The sequence below is a fragment of the Tachypleus tridentatus genome, chromosome 1 (genome assembly GCF_004210375.1).
Source record: "Tachypleus tridentatus isolate NWPU-2018 chromosome 1, ASM421037v1, whole genome shotgun sequence".
Taxonomy (NCBI): domain Eukaryota; kingdom Metazoa; phylum Arthropoda; class Merostomata; order Xiphosura; family Limulidae; genus Tachypleus; species Tachypleus tridentatus.
In genome coordinates, this window is record NC_134825.1 from 138,396,333 (window position 1) to 138,422,990 (window position 26,658).

The window sequence follows — 26,658 nt, forward strand, 5'->3', positions numbered from 1 at the left end:
TTGCTTACTGCTAACATTTAAACAACCACTGGAATAGAGCCTTCACCTTTGTGGTTGATGTGGTTTCCTAATACTATTTACCCAAACATTCACAATTACAGTTTATCCCTTTGATTAGGAGACTTCATCCTACCTTGGCATGGAAGTCAGTTACCAGCATAGCAGTTTTGAATTTAGTGAACCAACCAAAACAAGTCTTCCCATGAGGTATATTGGGTGGCAGCTACAGACTGCTCTCAATTGTTTAGTGAAGTGGACCACAGCAAATTGTTTTAACTTCTCTCTTTCTAAAACTGTTTGCATGCACTTTTGCTGCCACCAGAGTATATACCCTGATCCTGAACTCCGTATCTGTGAAGTTGTGTTACCGGTGGTCCTTGAGATAAAGATCTAGCGGCTTATCTTTGACTCTAAGCTGATCTTTATACCACACATCAAACAGCTACAATTCAAATGTACAAGAGCACCAAACATCTTCTGTGTTCTCTCTTCCACCACTTGAGGAGTGGATCGATGTTATATGTTAAAGATATATCGTGCTCTTTTTCTATCAAAACTAGACTATGTATCTTTGGTCTATGGCTCTGCCAGAACCTCAGCCTTAAAGATATTGGACCCCATTCATCATCAAGGACTTCAGCCCTGCACTGGGACTTTCCACACTTCCCCAGTCCAGAGCTTATACACAGAGTCTCGTGAACCTCCTCTACACCTCCGCCATTTGCAACTCTCTTTACTGTATGCTTTGAAACTTCGATCCTTACCACAGCATCCCACCTGGGGTTGTTTCTTTTTCTTGGTGGGCTGCACTTTTTTAGATCGTTGCTCCTTTTGGCCTTTGTATCCAGGTGCAGTTGGATGAATTGGGTCTGTCCTTGGATAACATTGCTGTATCCACTGGCGAGCTCATCCCACTATGGCTTTCTACAGTCCCCAAATGTGACCTATCTTTAAGTCATCTGATAAAAGTAGACACTCCTGATTGGAAATACTGTCTGTTATTTGCTGAACATCTTTCAAACCATCCTTCCATTCCTATTTATACAGATGGTTTAAAATCAGGTGACTGTGTGGGCTCTGCCATGGTTTGTTGTGGTTCGGTGGTTGCATGCAGATTCCCCTCTACAGCTTCTGCATTCACTGCTGAACTGTACACCATTTCTCTTACCCTGGATCACACAGAAGCTGAGCAGCACTCAAACTGCACTATTTATTCTGACACTCTTAGTTCTCTAGTGGTCTTGGAATAGGTTCACGTTTGTTCGTATTCTGTTATTTCCAATATTAACAACCGACTGGGCTATTTCTTTTTAACATCTACTTCTATCCAGTTTTTTTGAATACCGGGCCATGTTGGTATTTGTGGGAACAAGCTTGCAGACACTGCAGCTAAATCTATTTGCTCAGGCACTATCACCAGTGGGCCTATTCCATACATGAGCTATGGTCCTGTATCCAAGGTTTGGCTCTGTGCCAACTGGCAGTCGACTTGGAGTGAGCAACGTGACAACAAGCTTTTTCAAATAAAACCCTATACTAGACTTTGGCCATCTTGCTTCTGTGAGGATTGGAAAGAGGAAGTTGTTCTAACAAGAATATGCACTGGCTACAGTTTTTTAACTTGTAATTTTCTTTTATCTGGAACTGATGCACCAGTGTATAGTCCATGTAACTCTCAGGTCACAATAAGGCACATTTTACTTTCTTGCCATTGTTATGGCTGTCAACAGCAGCACCATTTTAAACATGTTCTGTCCCAAGGTTTGTCCATGATGTTAGACAGTATTATTGGTAATGGTGACACTGTTCACCTAAGAAATGTTTTTATTTTTTTGAAGGCCATCAATCTTTTTAATTTTTTTTAAGTTGTTTAATTTATACATTAGACCTTTTTTAATGAGCTTCCCTTTTAAGAATCACAGCCCATCTTATTTGATTTGAAATTAGAAAATGGCTGTAACGTCAAAATACTTGAAACCAGGACTGGAAAGGCCAACTTCAGGTGACTGACAGTGGTTTTTGTATTAACCTGTTAGTCTTTCTGGCGAGTTATGATAATTACAATTATACTACAGAAAGTCCTTTACAATTTGTTAAGAGAAAAACTACAGTAATATGTTGTAGACTGGGTATAAACTTTGTTTTGTTTTGCCTTAATTTCCTTTTATGAATTTTACTAAATTTACACTAATTTTAACATTTTACTGGATATTTGGCACAGATAGCCTAGCTTCTTTGTGTCACAAAACACCAAATCAACCTAACAATCAACACATATAATTACAATTATACTACAGAAAGTCCTTTACAATTTGTTAAGAGAAAAACTACAGTAATATGTTGTAGACTGGGTATAAACTTTGTTTTGTTTTGCCTTAATTTCCTTTTATGAATTTTACTAAATTTACACTAATTTTAACATTTTACTGGATATTTGGCACAGATAGCCTAGCTTCTTTGTGTCACAAAACACCAAATCAACCTAACAATCAACACATGTCATTTTAGAGAAATTGTCCAGGCCTTTTTGACCTTTTAGAAGACTTGTTATTCAGGTATGTTACATTCTGTACTTCTCTCTCATTTGCTCTGTTCTATCCCTGTCCTTTTAGAATGTTCTAATGTCCCCATCTCCTTTGTCATTTTAAGGTTCTCTGAAGGTATACGATACATAGTTCTCCCTTCTGTGAAGCCATCACCTTTTTCATGACTCTTTCCCATTGTCCTTCTGGGTTGAATTCATTGTTTCATTCCTCTGGCATTTTCTACCTTTTCTCCTGATGATTGTCATATTTTCTTTCCATCATATCCATCACTTTACCATTCACCTAACAGTACATTTCTATTTTCTCCTGGGAGACATCAACAGTGCTATAACTGTTTATTTTTTATGATAAGTACTCTGTAATTTTTCTTTTTCTTTGCAGTGGCATTTATTGCACATTTGGATCCCACTCTGTAGTGAGTGTTTCCTGACCAGGTGTACTTAGTCTTAAATCTGCTCTGTACAATATGAGAATATACTAGTTGATTATGATGTTGAGACTTTTCCTACTGAAGACCTGATGTACCATTACACACACTGCATCAGGTGTTGGTTGATTGACTCTGTTCTCTAATCACCAATAGCACATGTAGAATGCTCACCATACTAATGGGGTGTTCTGCCGGATTGTTCATAGGTGTACCTTTGCTTTTAAAGATAGAGTATTGCAGTCACATATTGCACTGTCTAAGGTTCTCTGGATTGTAGTATCCTGTATCCTGGTAGGATACTATAAAGACCTGCAACATCTTACACACACACTAACCTAAAAATGAAAGAAGGAAGAATTTCAAAATGTCATTTTCTACACTTGTGCTTTTTACAACAGGCAATTGCTGTTCATTCCAGTTTACTCAGTTGCAAAGCTTTTTCATTGTATAGATGAATTAGAAATTTTATTGATCATTTCTAATCATGCCAATTGTCAAATTTTAAGTGTTGCATATAACATGTCTTAACTGTGTTATAGTATTTTATAGACATCCTACCTCAAAACACCACTTGATGTCTTGGAAAATAAGTCTTAATGCCCTTCCAGCAGTTATTCTGTTGATTAATTGATGTTATGGCAGCTTTTACATAGTCTTATAAATATCTAACCATAATATCCTGCTTTACAACTTGTAAGTTAAGGAATACCACATCTTTAACTAAAAGCTTGTTTATCTTTTGATCAACCTACCAGCCTTTAATGATCAAGTCAAAATGGTCATTTTGGTAAATTATCATTGCTTTTACCTCACTCTCTCAAACAGCTAGATAAGTATTAACATCTTCCTGCTAATCGGCTGAGTTGGTTTAGCATAATATAGTGATCCAGTTGTTCTCTGTTTCACCAGTTTTTCCCAATTTTAATTCCTGCCCCAAACAGTGTAGGAGAGACTTATCATTCACGTGGCTTTAACTTACCAACATGTTAAACATGCATTCATACTCTTTGCTACCCTAATAGCTGATAGTGAATGGACAGAGCTGTCTGAGAAAGCTATAAGGATCAGTGCAGCTGTAGCAAGGTTGTATCTATGCAGCAAAGACTTACCAAAACCATCTTTAGTCTCCATGATCAAACTTTCATTCTTTTGTCATAACATCCCTTTTGCAATATGATGACTTTATCAAGTTACTATGTGAATTCATATCCTTCATTTAATATAGAGCTTAACTAATCCACTTATTCATCAGTGATGTCGAGAAAACCCACTTGTAGAGAAATATATATGCAAATATGGCTCGTTTTTTTGAGAAAATATGTAAAATATTTTCTTAACCCAAACGAGCTGTTTTCGCATATATATAATCCACTTATTCCTATTGACACTGTGGCTCAATTGCACTTATATGGAGTTGACATAATCATCAGTTTGAGATGTGTACTTTCATGTTCTACTCATTTCTTTGTTGTAAATGCAAATTAACGCTACTGCACTTACTGAGAATTTTATATTAAAGCTTCATTAATGCAGTAATGTTTCTGTTTCAAATTTTAAAAACTTTGTAATTACATTCATAGAGCCATCTTTTTTGAATTTAAAAGTTTGATTTTGTGTATTTCATATTATTGCAAGATTTTCCAAGAATTTCTTTCTTTGACTGTGCAAAACAATATTTAGGCTTGACACAATAAAAATTTTGTTTCTGGAATGTTACCTAACTGTATGAATACAATGAGCTCTTAGTGTAATTTATAAATATTTTTTATTAAAAAGGGATCCCTATATAAATCATAAGTTATTTGTAAATCAAAGTAGATAATAATAAAATAAAACTGTCTTAAAACTCTTTCAGTTTATAGCACTGTAAAATACATTGACTAAGATTGAGAAGTTTAGTTTGAGGCTCCGTAAGGTCAATATTTTTTGTTTGGAGTATTTGTTTATTACTTAAAACTACATTTTCTTATAATTTAAAAGTACATTTTATGCAATAACTCAATTTCTAATTCCTTACTAATGCATTTGAAATAGATTAAAGTTATGCCTAAGTTATTATCAATAGCTGTAAACCCAACAGATGGACCGTTTATCAGTTGATTTAAGTAAGCATAGTTTATATTTTGTTATATTATCTAAATCATATATAATCTAATGTTTTCAAGTTTACCACTTTTGAAAGTGCAGTGTTATGTCCTGAAGGTAACATATGGAAAATAAACGGAAATATCGTTACATTAATCAAAGTCAGTATTTCATGTGCTGACTAAGCTAAAAAAATACCTTGAAAAAAAGCTCAAAAATAAGAGGAAAAGAAGTGAAAGTCGATGATAAAATTGACTGTATTTTATTATGTACATCTGGTTGACAAGTGACACTTCATAATACAAATAATTTATTTTTACTATGGTAGTAATGAAATTTTGGAGCAACACAGCATTCATACATTTTTTTCAAGTTGACTTATTGATTGCTAGTCCTTAAAGGAATGCATAATTTTCCTCCCTTGAAATAGTTCACTTGAAAATATAATTAGTTTGTTTAATAAAATGTTTTAAAAAATTATTTATTTACACAAAATTGTTTGATTGTAGGAATTGTGTGTGAAACAGTAGGTTACATTGAAGTTTTTGTAAATAAGGTGTTACAACCAATAATGGTGATCATTTTTCACTTGGTTAACAGTATTACTGTTGTCTGTGATGACTGAGACTGTACATGTTGATATAAATTAAAAGTATGTTGTAAATGGTAAATGGAAAATTAAAGAATAAGCTAAATAATTACTATGTGTTTTTCTATTTTTATTTGAAGAAGATTACACTTCAAGCTAGCACCCTTTCTCAGTTGGTACAACTTACAACAAAAGGTGCATGCTAAGAACTTAAAAATTACATGGGTAACATTTTAAATATTGAGCAGGAAATTTCTCTGCAAAATTACATAGTATACATAAATATTACAGGTAAATAAAACATAAAACAATTTAAAATTAAATCAAAATATGGAAAGATTTTGAATCTATTGGAAAGGAAAGCATTAATTTAAACCAGATGTTTGTAGGGTTTCCAGAATTTAGATTACTCTCATTTCCAGTTGCTTTCTTTTATGAATATCTGTTGGAGTATTAAAAGTTCCAGCATCAAAATGTCTGCAACTGTATGGTTGTTGCTGGTAAAATGTTTACCTATCTTGGTTCCCCAGTTTAATATGGCTTAGATTGTTCTTGTGCTCAATTGTTGAGTCAATTATCTGTTTGTCCAGTGTATAAACTATTGAATTTTATAGAAATTATACAATAAAAAGTACGTATAGAATTGTCTTGTGTTAGAAATTGTATTTTTTCTTGTATATGTGTAGAGCTGTGCTGTTTATATATGGACAGGTAACACACCTATTTTACTTACATGTATGAGTGCCTGGAGTGTAATTTTGTTTTTGTTTAAGGTCACTGTACATCAGTATTACTTTTAGGTTATTGTCATATGTCAGAAATAAGGGGAGGGTCCTTGAAAGAAGAATTAGTGGCATAGTCTTCAGTCAGTATTGTGTAATTGTTTAGTGTAATATCTTTTATCTTGTTCATCTGATGATATGTTAATACGAGTGGAATATGATTGGTGTGTTCTTTCTAGATAGGGTTGAGTGTTTGCTTCTGGGTATATAAGCTAGCACATAATTTTTCAATTCTGTGTATGCACCTTTATTTGTAAGCTGTACAGTCTGATGAAGAATGCTAGCTCAAAATGTCATTCTCTTGAAATAAAAAATATAAAAAAAAACAAATTTGAAATTGTTTAACTTATTTCTTAATTTTTATATCTTTGTCTCCTATGCAGTTAATTATGTATTTCTCTTTGTAAATAGCTAATGTGGTCAAGATCATTTTCTCTTGAGATTTTTGTTGCACAATCTGGTGTATTTACATTAATAAGTTATGTTACCATGTTTAAGTGCTTTTAGATCTGGTATTACCATCATATTTAATTTTCTTTGCTTTGATGCAGTTGGCCATGTTTACATCAGTGGCTAGAGACCAGACCAAATCGACAAGTGTGTCCAGTTTGTAAAGCTGGTATAAGCAGAGATAAAGTTATTCCACTTTATGGAAGGGGAAGTTCCAAAGAGGATCCTAGGTAGATATCTCTGTGTGTTTATGTTTGTGTTTGTTTACTTTTTCCTAAATATTGTGAAACTTTTTGATGGAAATCCCAATTACTATGTAGTTTTATTTCATTGATAAAAATAGAGGCTATATTCTTCTTAGATGGAGAAACATTTACATGCTTCCATATACATCTTGTATGTTTAGTACAGATGTAATAATGATAATACTCTGTCATATAAATATAGGTTACATAATGCCTTACATCTGAGAGGTTTGTGATGGTCATGAGTAATAGTACATGTTGATTATATTGTATGTGCTTCTTAATAGATTTAAATATTGAAATATGTACTAACTTTTAGCAGAAACAAAATTATCAATATGATTTGTTTTAAAACTGTATAATAATGGAATGTTACTACAAAGTTTGCCACTAAAAACAAAATGTTTGAAACATATTTTGAAAAACATAAATAATTTGGAAATTAATACAAATATTCCAATTTATTGATGTGCATAACACTTAATGTGTGATACTTAGGGCAGAAATCAGTCTGTGTTTGCCAAAATTTTGAAATGCAGACTGTCCTGTTATCCTAAAAAAAATGTACAAATACTGAAGACTATAAACATAAATACTTTTATAGCTTTTTGAAAATAATTTGAAATGATGGTTGTCTCTGGTTAAAGTAAAGTCTAAAAGTGCAAAAATTACCCAAGCAGTTTCTGCTACATTTGTAGAGAATATATTGCAATTTCACTAAAGAAAAACATTGCATACAAAGTGAAGGTAGTTTATTACCACTACTGCTGGTGTAAAATTGGTGACCATGAAAAATACTTGGCTTCACACGTGTTGTACAGTTTGCACATCTGGCTTGACACAGTGGTTGAATAAGAATAGAGCTGCCATGTGCAGTTTCCATCGTATGGCATGAGCCCAGAGATCATCTAACTGACTGTTATTTTTGCATGCCTAATGTTTTTGGATATTCAGGCAAAGCTAAACAGTACATTAAATATCCAGGTATGGTAATGAAAATAGTTCCTCATGAGGATGGCCTTCCCGTGTCATATCACCAGTGAATTGGGAAACAGAATCATTATTCTGTAATAAAGACAATGAATTGGATTCATCTAGTAATTTTATTCCTGGGGCACCTCAACATAAACTTGCTTATTTAATCACACAAGAAGAGCTAAATGATCTGGTTTATGACTTTTCTCTATCAAAGCAGCATGGGGAACTTTTTGGCTCTCATTAAAGCAGTAGATTTTATTAATTCTTGGAACAAGAGTTTCAATTTACCAAATTCACCATCACAGTTCTGCTTCTCACTACAGCATGTAAGATACTTTGCATTTCTGTAGAGTTGTTGATGCAGTTATGGAAGAATTAGTTACTGAACATTATCCTTAAGAAAGATGACTTTTTATCAAGTCATTTGAAGCTGGTCTGAAAGCTGTACTTTTGCACATTGGGAACACTAAGCCATTGATTCCCATTGCTCATGCTGTGAACATGTAAGAAACGTTTCAAAACATTCAGATTATATTTGAAGATATTAAATATGGTTAGCATAGGTGAAACATATGTGTAAATCTAAAAATTATTGTGCTCGTGGTAGGCTTGTGGAGTGAGAATACCAAACATTATTGCTTTTTCTGTCTTTTGGACAGCTGGGAAGTGAGGGAGAGAATTTCATACCAGGAAAACAAAATATTGAGAATCAAACTAGTGAATCCTTAAAATTTGTTTCTGCCCCCAATTCATATTAATCTGGGACTCATGAAGAACATTTTAAAAGGATTGAACAAATATAGTAATGGTTTCAGATATTTGTCTGGTAGGTTTCCAAAAATTAGTAAAGTAAAAATGAAAGGATGTATCAATGTTCTGCCACAGGTTCAGGAAGTGCTGATGGATGATGGTTGTGAAATAATATTCAAGCAGAAAGAACTTGCAGATTGAAAATAATTTAAACTAGTTGTCAAATGTTTCTCAGGAATTTAGAGATGAAAATTATGCTGTGGTGATTGGTAATATGTTCAAGAACTACAGAAAAATTAGGTCTAGGATGTCACTAAAGGTGCACTTCTTATGTTCCTATTTAGACTTCTTTCCAAATAATTTAGGTTCAATGAGTGATGAGCACGATGAGCACTTCCATCAAGATATTTCTGCAGTGGAACAACAATACCAAGAACAATGGTATCCTACAGTAATGGTAGTATTACCATTGGTACTTACAGCATGAAACTAAGAACATGCACAAAAGGTGCAACAAGTCAAGCAGATATTTTGTAACAAAATATACCATGCTGAAAATTTTGAACATATCCTGAATGACTTTCCAATACATAATCTTATTACACTCATTGCTTTTTCAACTCTTCAACATGGACTTGGTCAATTTGTTCAACCTCAAAATCTTTTTGTACTTGTTCAATGTCTCTGCAGATTTAGTACTTCTTACTTTCAATACAGTGTGTATATCTTCACAGAATTTGACAGGCATTTTAATTAACATTGAGTCATTCATGTATAAAAAGTTGTATTTTCTAATAAAGTATTTGTAATAAAATAAAAAGATTTTTCTGTTAATATATTGAGTACATTTTTTGAATAGTCCACATGCAAAGTAATTTTCACGTTAAGATAAAAAATATTTTTCCTCATCTAAGAAATCTGAAATCTCCTTTGTGTAATCCCTAAAATCCTTTTACATGTATTTCAAATGTCTTTTACATTAAAATTTTATCTTATTTTCTGTATCCTAACTCAAAATAAGAACGATTAATTTGACTAACCTCATTGCTACCAAAGCAAAAAATTGAAATTACTTTTTTTTTTCCTCACTAGAATTCATATTGTATCATAAAACTACATTTGTTTATCCTAACTAGCACTTAGTATACATCTATTTATAATCAAATTTTATTATTTCATTGCCATTGGAATGATGTCTAACTACTATCCATGCTGTTATAAGTTGTACATCACTAAGAATGTGCAGTTCTAGTTATGCTATTGAATTACACTATCCACATGCTGCTCACACATGTACCTCCTGGAGCAATTTTATTATATTATTTCACTTAATCTAATTTTAATTAACCTAAAAAGATCCATATTTTGACCTTTTTGTTACTTTTGTAATAATAAATAAAGAATAAACATGATAAACAAGAAGTAAATTACGTACTCAATCTTTTCATTTTTTGCTGTCGATCGTTGAGGACATTTAAGCCTACTTTTCTCTATGAATAGTAGTAATGTGCTAAATAATTTTTATTTAATTAAATAGTGCACCAAAGAACATAGACTAATAACATACAAAAAATAGACAATTTCCCCTACCTGTCACAGTTTTTCTGGCTTTATAACTATATGACAAGAGCCATTACAATTTCATTCAGTCTATCACTGGAACATTGCCTGTACTTTTGAGTGATGAAATTTACTGTTTTCTGTTCAGAACACAGTGTTATACAATACATCATTTGATTGGTGAAAACTTTGGCTTTCTATTAGTTATACATAATATTTAATTAAACATGAGATAAAGCTAACATATTCTGAATTAGAGGATGTGATAGGTGAGTGTGGCAAGAGGGGTCTGATTTTCTGTTCAATAACTGTGTAACTAAACAGAATTGAAGCCTATAAAAATTATGGTTTGCCTGAGTAATGATGATTTTATAGGGAGTAATTTATGTTTAATTTCTCATACTTTCAAGGGGTGATGTATAAAATAGAAAAACAATATGCTTTGAGAAAATGTCACATGTGTTATGTTAGGGGAAATTCAAGATTTTTTTTATACTGCCTTATAGAGTTAGGAATTTAAAACTTATATTAAAATAATAATTATTAGTTAAGATTTTATACTGTTCTAATTGGTATAACATGAACGAAAAGTAGTTTACTAAAATTTTGAATGTAAAACAAAGTTTGTCATGCATCATAAAGGATACCCAGAATGAAAAGTTTAACTGCTATTGCTATTATGTTTTGTTCTTGAATTTTCTTAAATACAATTTTTGATGAATAAATGAAGTTATTTAAAAAAATGGTACTTTTGAATAAATGTATTATAACCTGAAAATTAAAACTGATCACTAATTTTCACCATGATTTTTAGAATCAGCATCATGAAATTACTTAGTTGTGTTTTTTCTAGTGTAAGATAAAAAACATTTTTTGTTACTATTGTTGCTCAGTGTTATTAGTGTTTGTACTTCAAGTGAACAGTATATTCTTGATTAGTCCTACCAAAGTTGTATGGAAATTTCATGTTTTCATCACTGTCAATGGGTGTTTCTAACAAGATTTCTAGTTGAAATCAGGAAGTGCTGATGGATGATATGTTTGAAACAATACTTGTTTAGAAAGTACTTACTACTATGGCTATGACCTAACTTACAAGTGATTATTTTTGTTGTTTTTTTTGTGGAGGAGTGAAGGTCACAGAAATAAAAAAACAAAACAAAACATGATCAGCTTTTTAATAAGGGGACCAGTTTTTCACACTACCTTTGCTCTATAACTCAGTCAAACATGATCAGATTCTGATGAATATTGATAGACATATGCAGAATAATATTCCTGATTGTCCTGCTATAAACTGTTGATAATTGAAGACATGTGGGCATTTTTTTTAAAGAGCTAAATAAATGATCAACACTGTGTGGTGGAGATATATACATTGGACTGAGAGCCCCCCTGGTTTGTTTTTATTTTCAAACAGTTTTGTCCATATATATATATTTTATTATTATTTTTTTTTTGTTCTTACTTTTCACAACCTGTATGAGATAGTAATTTCCATGCTATCTAGTGTTAAACATGCGGTATTGGATGCTTTTTTATCAACTGATGAACATGGCACCTATGATTATGCAGAGAGTGGGAAAGGCTTGCATGCACTCTGGCCCTTTTTCAGGTCTTGAGGATGTGGATTTTAGGGAGTCTTTTCTCACTGCCTAAATTTGCAAGTAATTCCTCCAGTGCTAATATGGATATACATTGACATTCTGCATCCTTCTCTTACTTTTCTTTTCAGATATGTTACCTTTTTTTTTCACTCTTTCCTAATTCTTACTATTCTTTATTTTTCCCTCCTTCAGAAAAATGTTTTGTCTCAACTTCATGCTGGTATGCCTTGTCCTATGTCTGGGTTTAGTTATTCCTTAGCCTCTAAGCAAGCTGAAGGCTTTTCCTTGGAGTCTCTTCTTCAGACTTTCATTTCTGATCCATTGTTGCATTAATTATTCTCCATCTATCTCCTTTTGGAAACATTCTACTGTTTCCTCTTTTTTTGCTGACATTCATATCCTTCGTTTTCCTACATTGGTGTATTCTTCTTCCTTGATATCCGTTTTTCTCACCTGATTACTCTCTTTATGAAAGATACCCATCTTGCTCATGTACATATGTGTCCTTTTTATCTCAGGAACCTTCATCTGACTCTTTTTCTCTGCCAGTGGGTTTTTGTTGGGGTACCTGATTCTTTGAAATTGTGAACTGAGGCCATGTTGATTACTCTTGTGTCCTGTTTTTCACAAGCTTTTCTTTCAATTTCTTTTTCTTGACTTCTTCAATTTCATTCCTCCTCTCCTGTTCATTCTTCCACTATCAATAAATTTTAGTTTTGACAGTATCATCTGTGGTTACCTTACCTTCTTGGCTCAAGAACAGTGGGTATCCCTTTTGCTTGATTTTAAATTATGGATTCCTTTTGTGGGCAACTGTGGGGGATGCATGTTCTATCTATTAGCTTTGCTTTTCATTTTCTCTCTCCTCTCCCTTTGTCTCCTGTTCTCATTCCTTTCCTTCCTCCAGGGGATTTTGTCTCCCACCATAATCTTTATGAGGCAGTGTCAGACCTTTCATCTAAGGATGATCTCAAAAAGGGTTTCTCACATTTCTCTGGAATTTTATATTCTAGTCTGTTTACCATTTTCAAGTACAGTAGGGATTGATGTCTGGTCATTGTTCTGCCCCATCTGTATCAGTTTTTTTGCTCTTCAGTTTGTTGTCTTTTTCTCTTGAGTTTTGGATAAACAAGGCTTATATCTCTGATGCTTATATACACATTTCCATTTGCACAGCATCCAGACTTTATCTTTGTCCTGTACAGTATGATCACATTTATCAATTCCAAGTTCTTCCTTTTGGCCCTGGTATCAGCCCTGTTGTTTGCTTTTTGTTGTTGCTGCATTGTGCATGTTTTGGATTTTCATATTCATGGTTTGGAATTAAGATTCCTTCATTATATGGATGACTGGTTTCTTTTAGCAACATCTCAAAAAGAATTCTCCAACTCTAATCTTTTCCTCATTAGGTGGCTCACCTAGGTTTACTAGTCAAGCAGGAGACATTTCTCTTACCCAGTATTTGGTTTGTTTAGATATATTCTTCACACCTCAGTTGAACACAGACTTTTCTTCTGTGTTTGAGGGTCATGGAGGACTTGGTTTCCGTACAGTTTTATTCTTTCCTTCTCTTCCTGTGCAAGATTTTTTCTATATGTGGAGGGCTAGGGCTTCCTTGGAATTTTCCAAATAACATGCATACATTTAAACAATGTTACACTAATATTTGCTGTACGGTTTTAATAGCATTATATATTAACATTTGATCAGTGTAATTTTGCTTATTGATTTAACCTTGATTAAACATGCAAATTTTTATAACTAAACACTATAATATGCATACATATGTTTACTGTTATCTTCTTGCAGTGCTTGTGTGTGTTTATTTACATATATATTATCTTTCTCAATTAATGTGTTTGTGTATATATAATTTTCCTGGTATTTTGAACTATTTTTCCTGCACATGTTTTTAACTGTTTTACATATTTCTGTTACCAAGATATATCAATGAATGTGGTTATACAGCGGTATGAAATGAGTATAGCATCATGAAGCTGTGATGGGACTGTATTGATACATTGTGTGATGAAGTATGATTTAGGTATCTTCATGAAATGTGTTAAGCTTTCAGAAGACATTTTAAGTATTCTGTACAGAGAAAAATCAAAATTTCTAAAAAAATATTTTTGCTAAAAATAAATAATTCAATAAAGGAATATGAGTGTTGAGTATCACATATTGTCTTCATTTTTTTAGAATCAAAAATGTAAAATGCAAAGAAACAAGAGTAAAATAAATAGTTATTAATGTTATTTTTTTTATTTTACTTCTCTTGGCAGTTGCCGTTTAGTTTACCAAACTGAAGAATTTATAAAGGCACTGTTTAGCAAGGCAGTGTTAGCAATATAGACAATATATTAAACACAAGAATGTCAAACTTTGTAGCAAATCATTGGTAAAACTATATATAGATATGAGTCAGTGACAACTATAAGATATGCACTCTTAATATATACTAGTATCCATATATGTGCCTGGCATGGCAGGTGGTTAAGGAGTTCAACTCATAATCCAAGGGTCACAGGTTTGAATCCCCATTGCACCAAACATGCTCGCCCTTTCAGCCGTAGGGGCGTTATAATGTGACGGTCAATCCCACTATTCGTTTATAAAAGAGTAGCCCAAGAGTTGGCAGTAGGTGGTGATGACTAGCTGCCATCCCTCTAGTTTTACACTGCTAGTGCAAATAATACTCATGTAGCTTTGTGCAAAATTTAAAAGCAAACAATTTATTTATATTTTATAAAATCTTAAAATCAAGTACAACAAAGACATTTGTGGGGAAGGGATTTATGTGATCAGTATGATTTTAATATTATCTTTTATCAATTAGTGTAAATAAATAAATGGATAAAGATATATTAAATTTGCTGGTTGTGTTCATGATTATATTTTGTATACTGATCTAATGTATATAAAAGGAAATGTTGCATCATGCTTAGTTTATTAAAATAGGAGGAGTCATAAAAGCTGAAATACTTCTCCAGGTAAAATATTTTGATTACAGGCTGCCTATTACAGTTGTAGCGATGAAGGTGCAAGGATGCCATGAAACATCAATGTAGTGAGTGTTGGTATAATAAGCCTAAAGTAAAGATGTACTGTAGGATCATTTAGCCTAGAACAAATGCATAATATTTATCATGAAAGTAAAAATATTGATTCAGTTTTAAATTTAAATAATTTCTGAACTAAGTTGTTTTCTGTTATATCACCAATGTTTTCAATAAAAACAACAAACGTTTTTAATCAAGAAAGACTAAATTAAGAAAGCAACAAATATTTTTCCAGTTTTGTTACATAAACATTTCATATTATATTTTCAGTACATAAACTAACAACAATAAAAAGTAATACAAGTAAAATGCAGTTTTTTAATATGTATTAAAAGTTGTTAATCTGATTCTTACTAATAATTATGTTATGAATGTCAAATTTATTTCATGAATGATCTTATTTTGATTTGCTTACAAAAGAATTTACTGACATTTGACTGTTTTTTCTGTCTCACTGTTGGTGAATCTTGATTTTGCAAAATTAATTTATTTCAGTCAGCTATGAAATGTGAAGTTAGAGCTATGGGGTGGGAAGGTAGTAATACTTGCCCAATCATTTTTGGCAGCTAGTCTTTAATAGTCAAAGGCTGCGTTATTGTATTGTTATTCATTTTCTCTCATTAGCTAGTAATTCTTTTTTCTTTTTTTTTGATGATAGAAAATTTTGGAAAATCAGATACAACAATAATTTAATACATAGAAGTTTATTTCATTTTGTGACTAGGATGTGCTTAATTTCTTACATTTGTTTTTGAATCTATATGTATATGTAATTCTTTCCAGGTTTTAATTATAATATTTTGCATACTAATATTTCTTTAATTGTTGTGCACTAAATATTTTGTGACCAAATATTCATGTATTGTCTATTTTGATAATGAAAAGTGTAAAAACTTAGAAATAACAAACATTTTCTAAAAAAAAATGTTTAAAAATTTTTATAAATTCCATCACAAGTTAAAATCTTGAATTAAGTGTAAATGCATTATTATGTCATGCTAGTAATTTTTTTTGTGTTCATCTGTTAACTTTCCTCCTCCATCACATTCAGAGGCAAACAGCCATTCTCTCACCTCTTTTGAACAGTTTCTGGAGTAATTGACATTTTGAAGTAATGTGTGTGATGGGTGGTCAGTATAATTAACTAATACAGTAAGAAGTCAATTTTTAGTTCAGAGCAATTATTAAGGAAAAATTGTTTGTCTAAGTAAAAGAGCTAAAATTTTATTTTCATTATTTGTGATATTTAAAGTTAGATCAAATAAATGTTTTGTAAGAATTGATTGTTTTGAAATTTTTAACAAACAACTATGAGCTACATTTAACAGCTTAAAATTCTGAATTAAGATACTTACCCCATCTGTATCATAATATCAAATATCTTACAAGGTATTAAAAAAAATTCAAATGTTGTCATCCAATGTTTTTGACACATCTGACCAACAGACTTGTTGGTTCTTCTGTTCTCTTCTTCATTGTCAGACTTCTCTGTTCAATCCAGCATTGTCATCACTTGGCTTTATGCATAAAATTTGTCTAGTCCCCTGCGGGATGCTTAAGACATTTTTCACATGTAGGCTTCTCCTTGTCCCAGAAGTGGAACATTTAACACTGCTGATCTCTGCATTAATTCTACTCATTTTCTCATCCTTCTGTTCCCTGTTTGTCTGTGTTCTTCATGGCTACAGTATATCTGGACTGTTGCTGATTATTGGATAGCTCTTTCAGCTACTTTCCAGTTTTATCATATTTGTTTTTCTTCCCAGCCCTTTTTGTTCTTCTAGCTTACCTGATTGGGTCCATAATTCTGTTCTTCTCTACCTTCTTTTGAACCTTTGGTTTCCTATTCCTTATACCATCTGCCCTTTAAAACTCATTTCCTCTTGCTCCTCACCTGTCTTCATTGGTGTTCTAATGTATACATCATTGATTCTTGTATTCTATCTCATTGCTCACCTTGATACAGTGGAACTGTTGAGGTTTACATTCTACTCTGGATGACATCAAAACAATGATTGCTTCCTACCATCCTGTTTGCCTTTCCTCACAGGAAACATTTCTGAAACCTGCTGATACAGTCACCTTTTGGTGGTTTTCTTTGTACAGAAAGGACAGGCTGTGTGATGGATGAGGGCATGGAGGGGTGGCACTGTCGGTTGATCAGCACATGCCCACCCTGTCTTTGTCACTCAACACACCCTTGGAGGCTGTACCCATCAGTGTTTCCTTGGATCATACCATCACTGTTTGTTCTCTCTACCTGTCGCCTGGAGAGACTCATGATCAATCAGACCTTGATACTTTTATCGAACAGTTGCCGTCTCCCTTTTTAATCCTGGGGGACTTTAATGGACATAATCCCCTCTGGGGAAGTACTGATATTGATAGGAGGGGGTTGCTCCAAAGAGCATATGCTGTCTAATCACAACCTCTCTCTTTTCAATAGCAGTTCTACTTATTATCATGCATCAAGTCAGTCCTTTACTGCTTTGATCTCTCAGTTTGCTCCTCTTCACTATTCTCTCATTTTTCATGGAGGGTTGACAATAATCCATGAGGTAGTGATCATTTTCCTGTAATTTTGAGAGAGTCTGGCCATGGTCAATGCCACCTGACCCATGTGCCCTAGTGGGAGCTGGATCAATCAAACTGTCCTTCTTTCACTGCTCTCGTAGAACCTCATTCTGCCATCGTCTGTAAGCCATCAATAGATGATTGTGTGGCAGCAGTAACTGATTGTATTATACAAGCAGCTGCTCAAAGTATTCCAAAAACCTCGACACATTTTCCACGATATCCTCGTTCGTGGTGGTATCCTTCTTGCCATATGGTATGGAAAGCTCAAAGACAGGACTGGGATACTTTTCCTAGGTATCCCACATTCTCATACAGCATCACTTTCCAGCAGGCCCATGTACATGCTCAGTGGGTAAGATGACAAAGCCAGAAGGAATCTTGGATCAAGTTCACAACCAGCATATCCTCTTTCACCAGTTCCAAAGTCATAAAGGACAAGAATCAAAAGGTCAGTGAGCAATAAAATTCTGTCCCTCTCTCGATCTTGCTCTCTGATGGACAAGAAGTAGCTAATACCTGAAGCATCGCCAATACTCTAGGTGGAAGCTTTTGCTGGGTGCCTAGCACTTCTGCCTCTATCTCCACCTTTTGAGCCATCAAGACTCAAGCAGAGTGATCACCTCTTTTCTTCCAAGCTGATTGTCTCTATGACTATAATCGTCCCTTCACACTGGTGGATCTCAAACTGGCCCTTCATCGGTCTGACAATATATTAGTTGGACCTGATGATGTACTCTAAGAAATGCTGCACCATCTATTTCTTGCTTCTCTTGCTATTCTTCTGATTGTTTTTAACCAAATCCAACAGGAGAATGTTTTTCCTGATGCCTGGCACCAGGCTATTGCCCTACCTTTCTCTAAGCCTGGGAAGGATCCCAAGATTCCTTGAAACTACCATCCAATTGCTTTGATGAGCTGTCTCTGTAAGACCTTAGAGAGGATGGTTAATGCTCATCTTGTTTGGCTCCTCGAATCAAACAACCTTCTCTCACCTACCCAGCATTAGTTCCGACAACAGCACTCCACCATGGACTGCCTGATTTGACTTGAAACATCAGTCATAGAAGCCTTTCTCAAATGACAACATCTTGTATCAATATTTTTTTACATGAGAAGGCTTATAATACAACGTAGGAGGAATGGAATTTTGCAAGACCTCCATATATATGGGTTATGTAACCATTTGTCCATTTTTATTAATTTTTAGTGGGCAGGATATTTCAAGTTCATGTGGGTTTGACACTTTCCCTTTCTTTTCTACAGAAACTTGGAGTCACTTCGGCCTGTGTTTCGAGTGTCACACTTTTCAGTGTAAAGATTAATGCCATCACTGAACAACTTCCTCTTACTGTTGCAAACGGGCACTATGTCGATGACTTTCACATCACGTCAGTTGTCAAACATGAGGTTTATTGAATGGAAGCTACAGACTGCCCTCAATTGTTTACTGAAGTGGACCACAGCAAACAGTTTTAACTTCTTTCTCTATAACACCATTTGCATGCACTTTTGCCACCAATGAGGATATCACCCTCATCCTGAAATCTGTATCAGTGAAATTGTGCTGCCTGTGGTCCCTGAGACAAAGTTCTTGGGGCTTATCTTTGACTGTAAGCTGACTTTTATACCACACATTAAGCAGCTACAGGTCAAATGTACAAGAGCACTGAACATCTTTTGTATCCTCTCTTCCACCACTTGGGGAGCAGATGGCCATTCTATGCTAAAGATATATCGTGCTCTTATTTGATCGAAACTCGACTATGGATCACTGGTCTATGGCTCTGCCAGGACCTCGGCCTTAGAGATGCTGGACTCCATTCATCATCAAGGACTTTGGCTTTGCACTGGGACTTTTTGCACTTTCCCAGTTCAGAGCTTACACATAGTCTCATGAACCCTCTTTGCATCTCTGTTGTTTTTAACCGTTTTTACCATATGCTTCGAAACTTCATTACTTACCAGAACATCTCATCTGGGGTTGTGTTTTACTTCCTCCATGGGCCAGACTTTTTTAGAACAGATGATCTACCATTGCTCCTTCTGGTTTTCATGTCCAGGTGCATTTGGGTCTGTCCTTGGATAACATTGCTGTATCCCACCATGGCTTTCTACAGTCCCCAAATGTGACATATCTTTAAGTCATGTGATAAAAGTAGTCACTCCTGATTGGAAATACTGTATGTTATTTGTTGAACATCTTTGGAACCATCTTTCCATTCCTATTTATACAAATGGTTCAAAATCAGGTGACTCTGTGGGCACAGCCATGGTTTGTTGTGGTTCAGTGGTTGCACTCAAAATCCCCTTTACAGCTTCTGTGTTCACTGCTGAACTGTACACCATTTCTCTTACCCTGGATCACAAAGAAGCTAAGCAGTACTCAAACTTCACACCCTGTTCTCACCAATATTCAAAACTGACTGGCCCATCTCTCTTAATGTCTATTTCTATCCAATTTTTCTGGATACTGGGCCACTTTGGTATTTGCAGGAAGGAGCTCGCCAACACTGCAGATAAATGTATCTGCTCTGACACTATCACCACTGTGCCTATTCCATACATGGACTATGGTCCTGTATTTAAGGCTCAACTTCATGTCATCTGCCAGTCGACTTGGAGTGAGCAACATGAAAAGAAGCTTTTCCATATAAAACCCTATACTGGATTTGACCATCTTGCTTTCGTAAGTATTGGAAAGAGAAAGTTGTTCTAACTAAACTACACATTGGTCACAGTATTTGAACTCATCGTTTTCTTTTATCTGGAACTGATGCACCAATGTGTAATCTGTGTAACAGTCAGGTCACAATAAACCACATTTTACCATCGTTATGACTCAACAATGGCACCATTTTAAACTTGTTCTGTCCCGAGGTTTGTCCATAATATTAGACTGTGTTATTGGTGATGGTGACATTGTCCACTTTAGAAATGTTTGTAGTTTTTTAAAGGCCATAAATCTTTTTAATGCCATTTAAGTTTTTAATTTACATATTAAACCTTTTTAATATGATTCCCTTTTAAGAATCACAGCCCATCTAGTTCGATTTGAAAGTAAAATATGGCCGTAATTTTAAATAACTCAAAATCAGAACTAGAAAGACCAACTTCAGGTGACTAACGCTGCTGTTTGAACTACCCGTTAGTCATCCTGGTGAGTTATTATTAAAATGTTGCTGCAAGTCTATTAAACATTTATTACTTTTTGAAAATGGCCATAACATCAAATAACTCAGAACCAGGACTGGAAAGGCCAACTTCAGGTGACTGACAGTGGTTTTTGTACTTACCTGTTAGTCTTCCTGGTGAGTTATGATAATTAATTATGCTACAGACAGAAAGTCCTGTACAATTTGTATTACTGTAGTTGTTTTCTTAATGCTGTAGACTATATGTAAACATTGGTTTTATGTTATTTGTTTTGTTTTACCGTAATTTTCTTTTATGAAATTTACTTTAATTTTAACTTTTTACTGGATGTTTGGTACAGATAGCCTATCTGCTTTGTAGCCATAACACACCAAGTCAACCATCTCATTACTCTCATATCATTCACAATCCAGTTTTCTTTATCTGCAATGCTCGATGTGACAGTGCATTCATCCCTGTTTCTCATCTTTCCAGTCTCATTTTTATTTCTTTCCAGATCTTTATTGCCTCACCTTTTCTGTTCATACAGTCTCTTGTTATCTGGACTGTAATTTTTTTTCATGTTTCCCAATCCCATCTCTTTTGTGTGATCTTTGATTCTCTCTGACCTCTCTTCTGTTGCTTTCTCTGGATGGGCCCATCCGTTTATCCATTTAGTGTATTTATCATCAGATAGCGAAGCATGTCAGCCTTTCCAGATGTCTTCACATCAGATTTGTACCTAATTCACTTATTAACTGCTCACTTCCATCACCTGTTGTAAAAGTTTGTTCAGGCTAGCATGTAAGTGACTCCTAATGCTTTCTTCACACACTATCTCCATTATCTGGCTGTTCTTTCCTCATTAGGTTATGGAGTGCCTCTTGTCACTATTTTTCATACATCATACTGTCTCTGAGTGGATAAATCTTTCTTTTTATCATACTCTCTTTTTACAGTGTTTTGCATAGTTTAGCATTTTCCAGATCTAATAATGTCACCCTTAAAATGGGGTGTTCACAAGACTGCTCAAGGTATCTTTACAGTACTGTTTTCCGAAACAAAGCCCAATCAGGACCATACTCACTCATTGAGTAGCGTAAGTAAAGCAGACAGTAGATTCCTGTTCATCCTTCAACTCTTGATAAAAACTTAGTGCTTGCCTGCTTTTAAAATTAGTTTTCATGGTCAGCCATTGCACTGTCTTATGGTGATGCACTTTTCTGGACTTCCCACCATGCTTTCATTCCCTCCAACCCCCCCTTTTATCTAGTTGAGCATCAGAGTCCTTGCCTCGTGCTAGTTCCTCGCTATTAGTGGTGGATTATGGAGGATGTCTCCTGATTGTAATCAGTTCCACTAAGTAGAAGGAGAGTAATGATGTTTTATGTGTGAAGTAAAGTACACCCCTTTGACTGGCTTTTCCCCCATATTACTTTCCACTGCCTGGAAGTCAGGTGTCTCAGTGATGTGGATGTTACTTTCTCATTCTACTTCACTGGGCTTCAGGAAAAGATGACAAGGACCTTCTTTCAACTGCAGCCCAGAAGCTGAATTTCTGGTGCCTCTTGGTTTTGGATTAGAGTTGACCAATCACATATGGCCTGATACATCCTAGCCACATTACATGTGTATAGTACTTCAAAAAACATAATGCAGGTTTAAGAATGTGTTTGTACCTTCCTCCCATCCTTGCAACACCTCCCTTCACTTTTCTTCCAGGTAAAGAAGGTACCCTAGTACAAAATGAGGTCTCTTGCAAGTGTTTCCCCTATATTGTTCCATTAGAGAACAACTTGAAGATTACCTAAGAAGGTTGAAACATTGTTCTCTACTTTACTTTAATAAAAGTTTTAATACCCATACCAGCCACCTTGAAATACATTTTTACTTTAAGTGTCTTCTCATCATCATGAATCAAGAAATGATTGATGTGATGATTTTCAATTTTGTTTCTTACATACTCATGTTTATTTTATTTGTACTTAAATTTTTTTTTAGTTTGACCAATATAAATACAAACAAATTCACATTATATTTTATAAATTACAATTTTATCTTTTATCTCTACTTTGGCTTTATTTTCTAACATTTCTTTATCTCATTAATACGTTTAAAGAAGGTATAAAAGTTTTTTTTAAACCATTAAGTAATGAGCCAGTTAATCTTGGACAATACAAAAAATTTAAGCTTTTATTTTAAAATTTTTCTAATACAGGTTTCAAAATTGTAATTTTAACTATCGTTCGACTATTGCTGAATATATTAAATGCTTTGTTTACTATCTTTGGTGCTAAATCTCTTGTCAACCACTATGTATTTAATTAATAACAATTTATTATTTAAATCTTTATGTTTAGATATATTTTCAAATATGTATAAAATGCAGAACTCTTATGTTTGTATATGAGATAATGTTTGAGGTAACAGCATAACAATGCTTAGGTTTTATGAACTAATGTTACTAATTACCATCTGTGTTTCTTTTTGACTTATACTTTTAGAAAATGTATACTTTTTGTTGTTGTTGGACATGTATTTTGTGTGTAAATTGAATTGTTGGCTCTGTACTATTTAAATAACTAACAAATTATTTTAACTTTCTGTTTATTGTAAAAGCTTAAACCATAAACAATGTGTGAAAATTTCAAAAAAGTGCCTGACTATATAACAAAAGAGAACACTGGATGAAATGAAATGCTTAATCATAGTGAAGCATTTTTATTTCACATGTTACAATGAGATTGATAATGATTTTTTTTTCTATACCACTACATTTTTCCAGCAGGAAAGAACTGTGTAAATATTGTTTTAGACTGATTTTTGTACATTTTATCTAAATGCTTTTAGTGATTGGTATTGTTGATTGGTTGGGAGGACATTTAATGTATCTAGGTGAGTGTAAAAACATTTTAGTATTTTCTCCAAATATTTAGAACAGTTTGAGCAGTATAAAATGAGAGATAAGCTAGAGTAAATTGTCTTTATGAATGATTTATTCTAATCATTAATGAGTTATCAGTACATGATTTTAGTCAGTTTGTCTGTGTATGTCAGTCAGTTAGTTTAATGTTACAAATTCTCAATTTGTGTAACAAATTAAATGAATTGGACTTTGCATTTTCCTTTCACCAAATAATATGAAGTAATTTCATCAACAATATATACCTTTTCAACTAAACTTTGTTGTTGTTATTGTTGTACAACTCAGCCAGTGAGCATTTCATTCAACCAAATCTCCTTTAATGAGTCAGATTATAATGCTCAGTCTCTGTGAAATTAGATCTTATAGTGTGTAATGTCCTAGATGATAAAACATAGCCATTTTAGTCAGTAGGTCTGAATATCTATTGCTTTAAAACTAATGGTTATGCCATTATTTACTGTCTAAATACAAATATCCAATAAAAATAGTATGTATTACTATTTCACTTGTTTATAGCAGTTTACCTTCTGTGAAGTATTTAATTCAACACCAGGGTACCACTAGTTAGGTTTATTATGAACACACTGGAATTCTGTAGTTTTATATATTTAGCAAAAAAGACTTTAGTTGAAATTCTTAACTGATATCAAGTCCTGATGAAAATTATCAATGTTGTTGTCATGTCACACTATATTGTTTTACAAAATTCGAGTTTCTGGAACTACTTTCTGGTTTATGTTCCACATATCTAACATTTTTTTTGTTAAATGCAACACTTTCCTTTATTCTTACAAGATGTTTATCACATCATATGATATAAATTTCATTTTTAAGTAAAATTGAAATATTCTGGGATTCCATTCTTGGAATTAGTTTTGAGTAACTAGGTGCTCACAATTTGTGCTACACATTCATGTGAAAATCCATACTGTCAGAGATATCTCTTGCTCATAATAAACAACATGTTTTACTGATTTAATAAACATTTCTCACTGCAGAATTATCATAAAGATGTTGGAAAAGTTTTGAAATCTTGACAGTGAGTTGACCACAAAGTTTTAATAAAATTTATAGGTAACTAAACAACTTGAAAGCAAAAATTATCAATCAAATGAACTGTTTTATCATGTGCACACATGCACTTTATCATCTGACATGCTGGGCAAGTCCAAGAATGTATTGCCATATTTTAACTGATCTGTTAATACTGTGATTTAATCAGGTAAGTAGCTGTTTGTTTGTTTTTTATATACTTTGTTAAATTTTGCTTGTTTGGTCATAAGGTGATAAAAATATTAACATGTGTATTAAGAAATTAAAATATTGCATAATATGTGATACTGTACAGTTTAATAGGGTTTCTATGTATGTAGATGTGGGATAGGTCCTACATCATTCTTACGAATCAGACACTAGCACAGCTAATGCTAGAATCTAACATGTTTAATGTTAGTACTTAGGCCTAATATATTCATTAGAAGTGCATCTACATTAAAACATAGTAACAAAATATTAAGCTTAGACCGAGTTGTTTTTGCATGTGGTTTCAGAAGTGGCTTGAGTTGTTTATCTGTAGATCAAATGTTAAATCTAGTTTTCACATATGATACTTTGTTTTCATATAATAGCTTTTTAAACTTGTGCTCTTTTCTATTTGTGCAATTATTGCTTCCACTAGCTTTGATTCTCCCACTTACCATCACATAATTATGCATGGTTTAGTTGCACTGTAGTATGCAAATGAGCATGTGACAACCCTCCACCAATAACAATGTGAAACACCTGCTTAGAGCAGCTGACTCCTTTCATACTGAAAAGTATTTTCATCATTTCTTGATTTTGCATTCCAGTGTGCAGTTATACTTGATTTTAATTCCGTGCTTGAATTATCATGTATAATTTCACTTAATAATACTGTATAGACAACTTTTGTTTGTTTTAATTTCTTTTCTTTTTTTTTTTCTTTTTTTGCTAAAAATTGTGGAATGTTTGTTTTATCTTACATATAGCAAACTCTTAATTTAATATTACTACAATGGCACCAAAGCCACAGAAGTCATAATTCGTTTTGGATCAGTAGTGACTTTTGTGGCTTTGGTGAGGAGGCCTCTGTCTTGGTGTGTTGCAAGTTAGAGCTTGTCTTTGGGCAGCTGTGTCTTCAAACGCCTTTTCATGTGGAATCTGTCCCTTAAGAAGATGTGAGCAGCCATTTTCACTTCATGCCTTTGCTATGCTTTATTGTTCTAACCCTCTTGATCTGTCTCGTCTGTCTGTATTTTGGACATGATTTCGCATGTAGGTAACCTCTTGTCTTTTTTTTTGTGTCTTGTGATTCATCCCCCACCCTTTGTTATTCTGCCCTGACAGGATTATTTACTTTCCCTCTTTTTACCTGATATTTAAGTTCACAAAGAACAGTTTCTTATGCATTTATGTTTGGATGCCAGTTCCCATGTTTAGCTGATTCCCATGCTTTAGCATACCATAGGTTAAGATTTTTGTTTTTGGATTTTCAGACGTTATAGTCTGATTCAGGCTTGGGATTCCCATACTGCTACTATACCACCTGGCCTTATGTTTCTTTCTCTGTCTTCCCCGTACTATCATTCTCCATTATCCTTCATCCATTCATCTGCTTTCCAAAATTATCTATTGTTCCCCTGAAGGATTGGTCAGACTGGGTTGTCTATGTTGCCCTTTGCCACAGATGCTTTGGTTCTAACAGAAGGACTGCCTTTTCATTGTTCTGCTCTTCCTCATGCTTATTTCTTTCTCCCCTTCTTGGGATCCACTTTCCTACCAACATCTCTCTGAGGCAGCTCAAGTCCTCTTGAACAAGGACTCTTCAGAACAAGTGTTTTACTCTTCTACAGGTTTCTGTTCATAGTTCTTAAAAAGACCAAGGATTGGCATCTTGCTATTTATCTCTCTAACCTTAACCA

At 33.8% G+C, this 26,658-nt stretch overlaps 1 protein-coding gene across 4 annotated transcripts in view; it reads left to right on the forward strand.

Annotated features, from left to right (window-relative positions):
- LOC143225350 (E3 ubiquitin-protein ligase RNF185-like) overlaps positions 1 to 26,658 on the forward strand; it is an 83,978-nt gene that overhangs the window by 19,437 nt on the left and 37,883 nt on the right. For all 4 annotated transcript variants that reach the window (XM_076454593.1, XM_076454604.1, XM_076454614.1 and 1 more), the window contains one exon: positions 6,984 to 7,112. In XM_076454593.1, coding sequence (XP_076310708.1) covers positions 6,984 to 7,112 — 129 coding nt within the window. The remainder of the gene's footprint in view (positions 1 to 6,983; positions 7,113 to 26,658) is intronic.